This window comes from Hesperophylax consimilis, chromosome 15 (genome assembly GCF_061612785.1).
Source record: "Hesperophylax consimilis isolate HC1 chromosome 15, BYU_Hcon_1.0, whole genome shotgun sequence".
NCBI classification, from domain to species: Eukaryota; Metazoa; Arthropoda; class Insecta; order Trichoptera; family Limnephilidae; genus Hesperophylax; species Hesperophylax consimilis.
The window spans coordinates 29,366,328-29,379,547 of record NC_142850.1 but is presented as its reverse complement, the minus strand read 5'-3'; the positions used below and the strand labels follow the sequence as shown (position 1 = coordinate 29,379,547).

General features: G+C 33.1%; 1 protein-coding gene across 2 annotated transcripts in view; it reads right to left on the bottom strand.

Annotated features, from left to right (window-relative positions):
• Positions 1-2,871: 2,871 nt before the first annotated feature.
• The window catches only part of cv-c (RhoGTPase activating protein), a 605,856-nt gene continuing 595,507 nt past the window's right edge, over positions 2,872-13,220 (bottom strand). For both annotated transcript variants that reach the window (XM_089640430.1, XM_089640431.1), the window contains 8 exons: positions 12,967-13,070; positions 12,725-12,855; positions 11,615-11,819; positions 10,697-10,791; positions 8,425-8,562; positions 7,379-7,519; positions 6,758-6,937; positions 2,872-6,401 (listed from right to left, as the gene is read on the bottom strand). In XM_089640430.1, coding sequence (XP_089496556.1) covers positions 6,287-6,401; positions 6,758-6,937; positions 7,379-7,519; positions 8,425-8,562; positions 10,697-10,791; positions 11,615-11,819; positions 12,725-12,855; positions 12,967-13,070 — 1,109 coding nt within the window. In that variant the 3' untranslated portion in view covers positions 2,872-6,286. The remainder of the gene's footprint in view (positions 6,402-6,757; positions 6,938-7,378; positions 7,520-8,424; positions 8,563-10,696; positions 10,792-11,614; positions 11,820-12,724; positions 12,856-12,966; positions 13,071-13,220) is intronic.

The following is a 13,220-nucleotide window of genomic DNA, read 5'->3' as shown; positions in this document are numbered from 1 at the left end:
TTGCTTATTTAGGATGCATTGGGCCCAAACATTTTGACCCAAAAAAGCGGGTGTCCCAATTTAAGGTAGGTATGTAATTTTTTAAATTTATTTATTGAATGTTTTTATGTGTACAGATATTACATTTATTTGAGTTCTCTCAAATGTGTTTTTATACGTTATTTTATTATTTGAAAAAGTATTTAATAACCGAAAATAATTACTACTAATTATAGTTACATATGAAAATGAAAAAAAAAAATCAAGGATAGTTACAAATAAAAAAAAGAATAAATAATCATTAACAAACAATTACATATTATTGCGTGGTCTACCGAATTGCTGGCAAATGAACTCTGAACTTCTCGTGCGTTTCCACTCCTCATCTGAGCCGCCTATTGAATGCCCGCCCTTAACTAAAATCAAATTCAAATTGGAATTTGTCCCAATTATACATAGTGGTGTATCAGATAACCAAAGCAAATTACTTTTAGTTTATTTGGTTTCTGTTCCTTGGGTTTTGGCCCAAACATCCCGCTGTCCCGATAAACCGGTGTTCCAATTAAGCGAAATCGACTGTATAATAATGTTTTATACATTATTTTATTACTACATATATATCATCACAGATGAATGTTTCACCCTATGTCTATTACATAATTTTTTTTTATTTTACAACACCCGACAATTTATACCTCTGTCCATAAAATGTATTTTGTTTGATTTTATTTACATGAATGAAATTATTTAAAAAAAATACAAAAATATATTTACATAGAATTTTATGCTTTTGTTATTGGTTTTTTTTTCCATCATTATAAATGAACGATTTCTTCTATTATTATTAGCTGATTAATGAAAGGAGTGAGGAATGTTCCAGGTACATGTCATGGCACGATCAAGAGCAGGGTTAATGGAGTTGAGTTTAATTGTTTCAAGGGTAGGCCAGCAAAATAGAATTTGAATCACTTATAATATCCGAACCAAAGATATTAGAAGAACGAGATGTGCTATGAGTAGTTCATACTGTGTGGAATTGTTTTGCCCAGTGTCGCCGGTTTTGTTCACCAATACTACTGCACACCTTCGCTTACGCTAAGATATCCGCACTAATACAGAGAACAGATTTCTGTGCGTACAAGTCCCGATAGTATTCAAAGTACCCTAATTAGGTAGTACTCCGCCTACCGTCCGGCGGCCAACATAGCATATCTCGTTCTTCTAATATCTTTGGTCTGAACAGCTTGAGAACAAAGTGTTGACCACCACCTCGAGCAGGTTTGTGCCTGGGGTAAGGCGACAATGTATCTAAAACCCAAGCATGTCTGATTTCGGCAAAGAGGGAGATCAATGACTATCTGGTGCAATTTTGATGTAAGCGCCCTTCCAATAAAGATTACATTGAAATGCTTGGAGTAAGTATACCGGACCAGCTCAAGTACCAGGCTCTATAGAAGCCCGAGTAAATCTGGTTTCCAAGGAACTGGGAGTCTTGTATAGGGCTAACAGATTCTTCAATCAATCAACAATTCAACCAGCTGCTAACCCTATATAAACCTCAAGAATGCCCGAAAAATTGAATTTGCAAGCCACCTCTGGGCTGGAGCCCCACAATATTTGATAAACCTACTTGATTCTGTCCAAAGGAGGGCGGTCTGTCTGGTTGACAATCCATTGTTAACAGACTGATTTCCATCTTTAATGCACAGATGCAATGTGGGCATGCTGAGTCTGTTCTACAGGTATTTTAAAAGAGCCTGCTCTAAGGAGCTAGCAGCTTTGATTCCCATGAAACTCTACTTACACGAGTGGAACACCCTTTCACAGATGATGTTGGCTTCATGAGAATGAACTGCTTCTTCGACTCGTTTTTGTGAGACGACTCGGATGTGGAATCAGCTATCGGCAGTTGTATTTCCTCCTTATAAATCCAGGCCTCTTCAAGACCCGCATTGATAAATCCCTACCTTAACCAGCTTCACAACGCTGCCCAACCGGGTGGCGACATAGCACTCCTGCCTTTACACTGTACAGGCAGTGGCGCTCTTACATTAAAAAAATAATAATATAGTTTCCCAAGAACAGGCAAAGGGTCGCAAGAGAATTTTAAACAACATTAGCTATTAAGCGACCATGACCAAAGAATTGCCAAAAAGTTGGCGAATTGCCCCACTGGTACTGGTGGACGTTCTTCCTGGTCGTCGCTTGGAAAAAATTATTCCATAAATGCTTTTCAATGTTTAAATGTGAATTAAAATGCTTGAAAGGGCCTGCTTCAAAATGGCCACCATTTGCAATATACTGCAGCTCTGATAAATACCACCCTTTGGAACCAACTTAACGCCAGTTTATTTAAAATTGGGATAGGATGAAGGGTTTGTTTTAATTTAAGCCTTTCATTTATTTGTTTTTTGTTGTTATATGAATACCGCACCAAAGTCCGTAACTGCTCCCAACCATCTGGAGCCAGTGAGACTATGGCATCCCCAATTGGGGTAGGTTGTGGGGAGAGGAAGGAAATGATAAAGAGGAAGGTGGGGATTTCCCCACCTTCCTCTTTATCATTTATCATCAGGTATTTACCTGGATATTCAGATCTGGCCAAACACGGCTAAAGCCATTTCAAGTAACGTTCTGAATGGTGGTCTTACACCAGGGCGATACTGAGAGTATCTTCCACTAGAACGTGCTGCAAGTATACTATATATTATTTTAAATGAATAAATTGTGAAACAACACAAATTAATCAAATTAAATTTACTTGCGCATGCCGGGATTTGAACCCTCGACCTTTGGCTTGCTAGTCGAAAGCTTTACCCCTCAACCACGAAGGCCATGAATCAATAAAAATGTTAGGTATGTATCAATAAAAACACTTTTATAAATATAATTTAATGTATATTTTCAGTTTTAGTTATTCTCTTTTTTCATTATTGTATTTAAATACTCAACACATGCTTCCACGGCCTTCTGCTGTGATGCCGTACTATTCTTTAATTATATATTTATATCCTTAACTATTAATATTCTTACACATGTAATGTAATATGGAGTAATGGATGCAGGTTTCGCAGCTAGTTTTTGGACACAGAAATACACAATGTAAATACTAATTATTCTCACACACACGTAAATCCTCAATAATTTTGAGAACGTATTTACACAAAAATGTTCTACAATTACGAATATATAATTTTTTATATTAAAATGATAACCGTCAGTGAATTAAAGTAAATTAAAACTAATGGTCAGTATGTTCCGTTAGTATAACAAATATAGAGAACAAACCTATTCCACAAAATAAATAAATACAGAAAACATAATTATTGATTGGACCTCATTTTTAATATACAAATAATAATAACAGTAAATTATAAAATATAATTTTTAAATATGCTTTGTGAATTTATCCGAATTCAAATTATTTTTTATTGATTGTATGTTCAATCATATTATTAAAAATCGGTTTATTTTATCATGGAATAAATATTTTTAATTGGCTTGAAAATATGTAATTGAAATTTTTTTATTTCACACAATTATTTGATTTTCTTATGTTAATAATAAATATGTATTGCTATTTGGATTTAGTGAGGGGTGTAAATATTAATCGAAAGTATTGGCTTTGAATTTGAATTGAATTATTATTCTATTAGGTTACATTAAATATATTATAATATCATATTAATATAATATTAAACATTATGGTTATGACAACATCTGCATACAATTTCTATTATTAAAATTGTGTCCCACATATATAATTCTTTTGGAGTTAATATCAATCACTCAACAAGCAGAGCTTTCTACTAAACTTCCTACAAAAGAAAATTGTCATGAAAGTTTACTAAAACAAGAAACTTAACATTTAGGTACTTGGAAAATATGCCCTTAGATAAATAAATGCATTTACATACAAAGCAAATTTCTTGGTTGGATGGTAACATGAAAAATTGGTCTTTATAATATAATTTATTATTATGTATTAATTAATTAATCTTTAATTTAAAGTCACTGGCGTTAAAAAGCCTTAACTTATGTTTTAACAACAATACTATTTAGTCAAATATATTTATTTACATTTCATTATAAACTAATCTTTGGAATACATTATTTTATACTTTCTCTTCTAACATTGTCAAACAATCAGCATAGATTACAAAATGTATATTTTTGCACAAAACATTTTATAAAGTAGTCATGTATATTATTATCAGTACTTTTACACGGTTCTTTCTACGCATTACATCAATTTATTCTTATTAACCCATTCATCTTGACAAAGAGGGTTATATTCTCTCTATAAATAATATCATTCAAACATGAATACAATAAACCTCATTTCTAGTTTATAATTCTCCTGAAAATCTTCTATCCAAAATAGAATCACTTTATACACTTATTCAATATCCGTACATTTTGTCTGTTCTCACGAAGCTCGGAATATAATTCTGATGCACAACGCAATGAACTTAAATATGCCTTCTAGAATTTACGGTTATTGATGACGGCACATCCAATAATATCTTAAATTCACTGCAGAGCAAAAAATCTTACGATTGCGAGATTTAATATGCATCCTTCATCCTTCCTATGCAGGGCCGGCCCTATACGGGCTTTGAAGGGGGTCGAATTGTCAAGGCGCTGATAAAACCTAACATTTAACATTCCTAAAACATGGCCTTTGAGATATTTTTTCTCAAAAACGGCATTACACAAAAGGAAGAAAAATCATCCAAATATTATTCATTGCAGTGGTCACCTACCTTGGCTTCTATTGGTTTTGACAAGGAGTGTCAAAATTTTACTAGCGCCAGGCACCGCGTTGGCACAGAGCCGGCCCTGTTCCTACAATTACATCCTCGTTTCAATGTAGTTATTTACTAATCCATTTTTCTGTTAACAACCGTTACAAAACCCAGAGATAATTGTAAGTACATTTCTTTCACAAAGGTAGATAAAACCCTTGACTAAACGGATCTTTCAAAATAATAATAATTTTAATTAGAAGAGAGAAATGTGTAACCCATTCTTTTACATCGATATAAGAGATACTTTTTTGATATGCAAGAAAACATAATATGCAATGTTTTTTTACCCACTTCCAATGTAATAATGATATGTTCTTACTATCAGCCATAACCAATCTACTGCCGGATGAAGACCTCCAAAGGTTTTCTCTTGTCTTGCAATGGCAGATTTGTATACTTACACAACACCACGCCATTCTAACAATTTTAGTAATAAAATTGAAAAAACAATACAATGAAGAGGTTTCACAAGTTCAGTCTATTCCTTAATCTTTTTATTTTGTCTGTACTTATTTTGATGCCCTTCAAATTAATTATGAAGATGAACACAAAAAGATCTGATATGCAAAATAATGAATATGTTTAAAATTTTGTCCATTTTAAATAGTTATGTACAATATATCACCTGAAATATAAAATTTTTCTTTCACTCAGTTTCATTTCAACTTGACTCATTTCATTAATATTGCGCACAAAATAAATTATTTGATATTTAAATACCCAAATTTATTATTTGGAGGAATACATAATATATAACGAACTAGATTTATACAAACTTTGCCATTGATAGCTGTGTTGTCATGTAGACTTGAAATATTATTTTCCATTAATGTAGAATGTTACATAATTTATTTTCTAATTAAATAAACTCTATCAAGTAACATAATTAATAAGTTTATAAATTAAATTAGGTCTCCTTAGCAATAAAATGTTACTATACAAACTTCAAGAAATAATATTATGAATAACGAATATTCATAAAACGTGCCAATAATTTGTTCTTAGGCTATTTCAATTGTTTATTTTTAAGACTAGATTATGTTACTCGCGATACATATATTTTTTTCTTTTTTATTATGAATGTGATGTTATCAATGAAGGCCACATCTCTAATAAGTACACAATAATATATTATTTTAAATACAGTCCGATTATTAATAATTACTTGGTTTTTACGTACACCAAATCTGACAAATAATAATGTACATAGATATGGTGTATTGATGGATATAGCCTTATTATAATTCCTTCAGGTATAATTATACACATACTTATAAATTCAATACCAATCGTCGCCATTGATGGATCACAGTAATTAATTGTTTGATAATTTTGAACCATGATTCTGATCAAATGTTTTTAAAATTGGATTCTACACTGTATGCTTTGTATATTCCACCATGTTCCACAACGTTCATCCACGTGCACCAACTGTGGTTAGGTAAATGTTTATATGTTTGGCTGCCCTAAACGAATGCTTAGGGCATATGCAAAGATCATACATTCGATTCGGGGCCATCTGTGTTGTGTTTGAAGGAAGCTCGGATTCTGGCCAAGTAAAGCGCACACATGTGTCCATAGCTCTTGTTGTACCACTCTGGTGTTCTGCCCCTGTAATAAAATACCATTATATGAGTCCAAGAATCAAATTGAGTGCCGGAAGACAACGAACAACTTAACTAATAGAAAAGCAGCGATTGTAGTAAGTATGACTTTACGAATGACATTCTCTGAAACAGCTATCTTAAATTATAAAGCATGACTAGAAATTGCTTATTCTAATAAGCAAATTGATTTTTCTGGCTTATTTTACTCTTTCTAACACATGAAAGACCTAGAAAATCGATATCTGTTCATATTTATATGTATAAAGCGATAATATTTTAATATTTCTAGGGCTGTGCGTGAGCCGTACTGGGATGGTTAGGTTAAGTTTTAACAAATATATAATGAAAACCGTTACTTACTTAGTGTCAACCCTGGCTAGATGCATTAGCCTGGATCTCCCTTTCCCCGCGGGCTCTATGAGGTAGCGGCTTGCCAACACCACGGCCCTGACGCCGCCCAGCAGGATGGGGGCTCCGGCGTGGGACACCGATGTCTCCACCACGCAGCAGCCCCCACGAGGTAAGTCTGACTGCCACGATCTACGGAAACAGAAGAATATTAGACATAATGTAAAGCAGGGTCCGTGAGCTTCTGAGTTAGGAAAGCTAAGGTCAGGATTTAAAAAGCTGGCGGTAGGAAATATGAATTGCTCCCCCCCGATATTAAGTAAGTATCTAGGAAACTACTTGAATATTATTTTTAAAAGACTCAGATTTTAGCTACTTCAATTAAAGATTTATGAAACTCTTATACAAGGCTGCGTACACTAAAGTTGTACGACTGTGAGTTCACTTTAAACCTCTCAGTATACCCTGTGTGTCACTTGTGAGAAACTTGGGGGGTTATATAAAATTCTTTACTTCTCCAAACAGGGAATAATTTTCATTAAAGTTCATTTATTTAAGAGTGGCAGATTCCATTACCAAAAGATAAAAGCAATAACAAAATGTTATGAATATATGTTATGTATAGGTATATACCTGAGAACACAATAATCCTTGGCCTGCAACGGGGCCATACTAGCAGTCAAGTACTGGAATACTTCGGCTTGTCCGTTTAGTCTTTCTACCACTCTCCATTTCAACAGCGAGTCGTCCCAGATGTGTCTTTCTCGTAGTATCCTATAACAAAAAGATCATATATTATCGGTTTCCAAATTATATGTACCTACATATAAAGATAAATTAATTCAGTGTCTCCAACATCCTTATTAATGTAATGTCTTTCTTATTGTATGATGACCTTTTACAACTAAGATTTTTCTGGGAAATTGGGATGGTGGAATAAAAGTCAATAGACTAATTAACCCAATGTATTATCTTGACTAGACAACCTTGCTCACTCTCTCATACAAGACGTCTGTAGCACATTCGTTACAACTAAGGCTTAGTGTGCCAAGACATCCACTGTGGATTTCCTAATAGCTCATCGCACTTGCCTCGATTTTATGGAATTTTGAACCATAAAAAATGCTCCTAGCATACATTTTCTTATTAATTCGCTTGGCAAGGAAATAATGTATCTTAATATTATTATAGCTTGTCGTTTTGTCACTTGCAAATGTGTTTATTTTTTCCGTGAAAAAGTGAATCACAAAAATCCAAGTCGTTCATTTTCAAAACCATTGTACTGTATTTATTTACAGGAAAGCCTCATATGACTTATTTTTATTGCAAAGATTGTTTAGCTGGAAAATATAATAAATCTCAAAAGAATTTCTGTACATCTTCATTACATTATTTTTTATAAAACAGAGAGAAAAAAAACATTTCTCTGAATAAGTTGATATCCTGGGTAAACTACATAGGATAGGTATATAAATTTAGAAACACATTTTCTTGTAAGACTTTACAATTTACAAAAACATAATTTTGCAAAAAACGAGTGAGTTATGATTTAAAAAGTGCCGCGTTCAGGGGCGCCTAGCATCAAAATAATATCATGAATTTAAAAAAGTTAAATGGGGTTGGAGAATTTATGAGAGAAAAACAATAAATTCAAAGTCGATAAGAGTAAGAGTAGTTACCTGTGTAAAACTTCAGTGGGTGGTGCCTCCACCTCAGTTGTGACTCTCCACAGTCGCAGCGGGTGACCATCACCCACCTTGCGGTAGCACAGCTCCACGTGAGGTTCGTGGGTGCTCACACTGACCCACCCCCTTGATCTAAAAGAAATAGGTACAACTCATTAGTTGGGTCTAACTTAATGTCTATATTAAATAAAAAAAAAAAAATAAAAAAAAATATTAAATAAATAAAAACACAGTAAATAAACCAATTTAATAGAGATTCTGTTTCACTCTAAATTTTAACTTGTGATTTTCTGAAGAAGAAAACATTCACGTTTTGTCTTCATGCACTGAGACCTAGTTGTTTTGCAGATATTTAAATATAACATTGTCACAAATGGCCATTCAGTGCCATTTTGTTTTTTTTTTTTACATTTGAAAGGTGCCTGTTAAATGCGTATTTGGTGTGTTTCAGCTTTCTATCAAATTGTAACAAGCTGACAAGCTTAGCAACTAATAGTTGGTCTCTTCTGCTGATCACAATTTGTTCACAATCTGAAACAGACTATTACTCGGCATTTAATGGGAACCTTTAAACTGTCAAAAAAAAAACAAAATGGCACTAAATGGCCATTTGATGACTTTGTCACATGTGAATTTCTGCAACTGGGCCTGAGAGTATTAACTGGGCCTAAGAGTATTAAGTAATATTTAATTTTGATTTCTTTTTCACAAAGTGTACATAATGTATTGGTTTATTTGATAATTCTTTAATTTCATACCAACTGTTGTTTGTATGTGTGTATTTAAGGCGTGTTAAAAGGACGGCAATCTCCATTATTGGTCTAAAATTAGTTAGATATGGCGATGGATAGAGAATCAAAAATACCACTGACAAAAGGTTTCGGAGCAAAAATTACAGTGTCCTATACATTTTTGAATTATTGTATTTATTCCGCAACATAAACGGCAATTTCCTTCAGGTTACAGTACAAAAACGGCAGTATTTGTTTGGGCCAATCAGAGATCTAGAAATATAATATTCAACATTGCTACCCCATACAAAGTGTGAACCTTAAAAAAAATGCAGTTTTGAGTTCCTAACAATACTGGCAAAATCCGCATGTGTTTGCAACAAAACCGCCAATATCCAATCTCTACACAACAAAAGAGGCAATCTCTATCTATTCATTAAAACTTACTTAATAATTTACGAATTAATCACAATAAAATATAATTTATAAGTTGAACTTATTGAAACACTTATTAACAAAAATTATAATTTATAATTATAGTGTGGGAAAAGTACAAAAAATAACATTTATTGCGTTTTACTCAAAAAAAAAAGAAGTGGAGAATGCCGTCCTTGTTTTACTAACACGCCTCTTTTGAAAGATTGTAATGAAGGAAAATTTATAAAAATCATATCTTTATTTGATAATTTATATTAACTTCATACACATACATTCTACATGTTTTTATCATAGGAAGGAACATGCATAATGCAACTAATTAAAATCGTAACTTTCTATGTGTGGAGGAAAAAATGTGTAATTTGAAAAATGTACAGGGGTTCTATTGCTACCAGGTTTTAGAATAACGTGGCATTTTATAAGAAATCTCACCTCTTGGTTGCCCTCCCACTTGTTCTATGCAACAATGAACAACACAATATTAGAAAAATACTAAATACATACTAGAAATAGATCACTAAAATAAGTAAATTCTACATCGTTAAAATTCTAAATCAGTTCTTAAAGATATAGTATAATTTAGGTACTTATTCGATAAATTAAATTGGGGTGAAATAATTTTTAAAATACAAACTTTATACACACTAATCGAGTCATCTTTCAGGCAAATACGTAAAGCCTTATTAAATCTGGTTGTGCCGTGCCCGAAACTAGTTCAGTTTAAGTAAAGTAGAAAGTAAAAAGTATTCTTATAAGTACCAAAACAATTTAATATAGAAACATGTGCAAAAGATTAGAAAATAGATATATGTAAGAACAAATTCATGAACTAACAAAGAAAAAATCATGTCTTAAGTTAACTAAGTGTAGAAATATTATGTTCTGTTAGAATGTACATAGGTAGATAATTAAATTGAAAAGAAGATATTTTAGTCAGATTTGACTAAAATATTTGTGAAATAAGAAAGGTTATGTTTTCTACCTACGGATTAAAAGAGTGGTTAAGTATTATTAATTCTAATTCACACAAGTGTAAGTAAAAAATGATATTGTAAGTGAAAAGATAAAGAAATATATAATTTTGAAAAGTAACATACTTTTCCCTGGCTTCTTTGAGTAAGGCCTGTGTGCTGGCTTGCTGGTAACCTTGCCAATCTTGCTGTAATTCTGATCCCAGTTCCTCCAGTGTTACCTAGGACAGAAAAAAATTATAAATTTGGATTGTTGTTAAAAATTGTTGCTCTTATCTACTTGCCATCAAAGCTACTTAATGACTGAAAATGAAATGGATCAGTTCTATTTTTTTCAGGCATGGGGGTCACATAAAAATTCTATAAAATTTATTGGAATTCATCTAAAAGATATTTGCAAACAGTATCTTTAAGAAATGTGTAGGACAAATAAATAAGAGAACCAAATATTAAAGCAATCCAAGTACAAACAATGTAAATTCTTTTTGACATTTTGAGGCATGTTTGCAAAAGTCATTACTTATTTGTAATAAAACTTCTTGAACAAAGTAAATAATTGATAGTATATTTGTATAGTATTTACATAAATGATTACACATATAATGAAGTTTTTACTGTTGAAACATACAAGAAAACAGAGGCATTCTAAATTAGAATAACAGTCAAATGCTTGAAATACAATGCTTTTAACAGTGACCGGATAACTCATCAAAATGACAATTCAACGCATCTTTAAAAAGTGATATGAAGTCATGATAATTGATGAAACTAAAACTAGGTTAAATATGTTACTTAAGTAAGGTTAGGTTAGTTTTTTTCATCGCTCTTAATGGATTTTTATAACTTTTTAAATGTGTGGTGAATTGTCATTGTATTGAGTTATCATGGAAACATTTTTAACACTGCCACCTTTATACCCCTAGCAAAAGTCAATTCTTGTTCAAAATTAGGTTTTTTTTACTATTTTGATAGGTGCATATAATTTTATGCATTTTGCTTTTGCCATAGTTAAATGATAATTTTTTTTTAAAGTAGTAAACTTACAGGAATGCTTTCTTCGAAGCTATTAAAGGTGCACCTCTGTAGCGTGTCTGCCGTCACTGTGAACAGCTCCCGATGTCTCTTGATCAGTAATAAGAGGCAGTCGTGGGCTGCTCGGCTCTCGTTCAGCTCCCGGGGGTCTGGGGTGGCCACCCCCACCACTCCTGCACCTCCCCCCCTACGTCTGCGGGGAGAAGCTGATGCAGATCTGTGGAGATAAAAAGCAAATAGTAAGTTTTCTTCTTTTAACCCTTGAGACGTTGTTGATTTGCACGGATCGAACCTTCTACAAGCTTCCATTTTTTCAAAGACAATAACAAGCACTATTTCGTTCTCTTTCTGACATAAAAGAAATAATTAATTTTTAGATGAGAGGAAGAGAGATATATGCATTTTAATAATGTGCGGTCGTTCTGGGACAAATATGGTCTTAGGAGAGTATAATGCGCGCACGGCATTTGGGACTGTTTGGGTCTTAGAAGGTTCCAAGGGTTAATGTACGGCAGAGTCGAAAAGTTCATGGTCAGATTTGTAGGAAAAACAGTCAGAAAAAACAAATATTCACAAGAGTGAATCTTTTAACATTAGTATTTTTTGAGATAGTGACGATTTTTAAGGTGCTCTGAAAACATTCCGCGTCAAGTTTTTAAGATGTATGGAATTAGTCCAAATATTGTATAGGGTGTAACAGCAAGTACCCGAAAGATTTTAACCAAAGATTTCTAAGTATAATTTGGAGTAAGAATGTAGATGTCCTTTTGCTGTCTGATGATGTTTTTCTTCAAATAAAAAAAATGCATACATTTTCTATCATATGTCGCCACTGATCACACTTCTACAAGTCACAATGGGATCACGTGATATGCGCTGTCTCATCCGTGTGCTGCTGGAAAGAGATGAAGTGCATTTCGCTTGTCCCGTTAGGCTATACCCAACTACCCGGTTGCGATGTATTATAAAAAATATATTTTTGGTCATTGAAAAAAAAATATCATCAGAGGGCGAAATGACATTTACATTTTTTACTCCAAATATGCTCAGGAATCGCTGGTTAAATTCTTTAGGCATGTGCTGTTACACCCTGTATAACGATGGAATTAATTTATTTCTCACCTGTTGCTATTTCCCTCCTTGTTGCTATTCCCCTGCCCCTGCTGATGGTGGTGTAGTCTCAACAGGGTTGGAGCAAGACACACGGCCAGGTTGGAGGCCGTCATCTGGTTTGTGGCGGAATGATCAGCAACCTTGAATCCAAGAATACACATTTTCAGAAAAGAGACAATGGCAGTTTAAACAGTTTTAATCTAAAGTTCAAAAATATTTAGGATAGTAATTAAAAAGCTGAGTCAATTTACCTGTTGAAGGAATGCTAAGACAACTTGAAGGGCTTCTCGATGCTCTTCCGGAAGTAAAAGTAGAGCACATATCACGGCATCCTCTCTCATCGGTGGCGGAACATCTGAAAATAATAAAATTATTATTGATATCTACTGACAATTCGTGGCAGACTCCATTATAATGATTTATTAAAACTTTTATCCACTTTTTGTTTTTGACCGTCACTGTTATCAGCCATCTTCATACCTATGTAATTTTAAAGTTATAATAG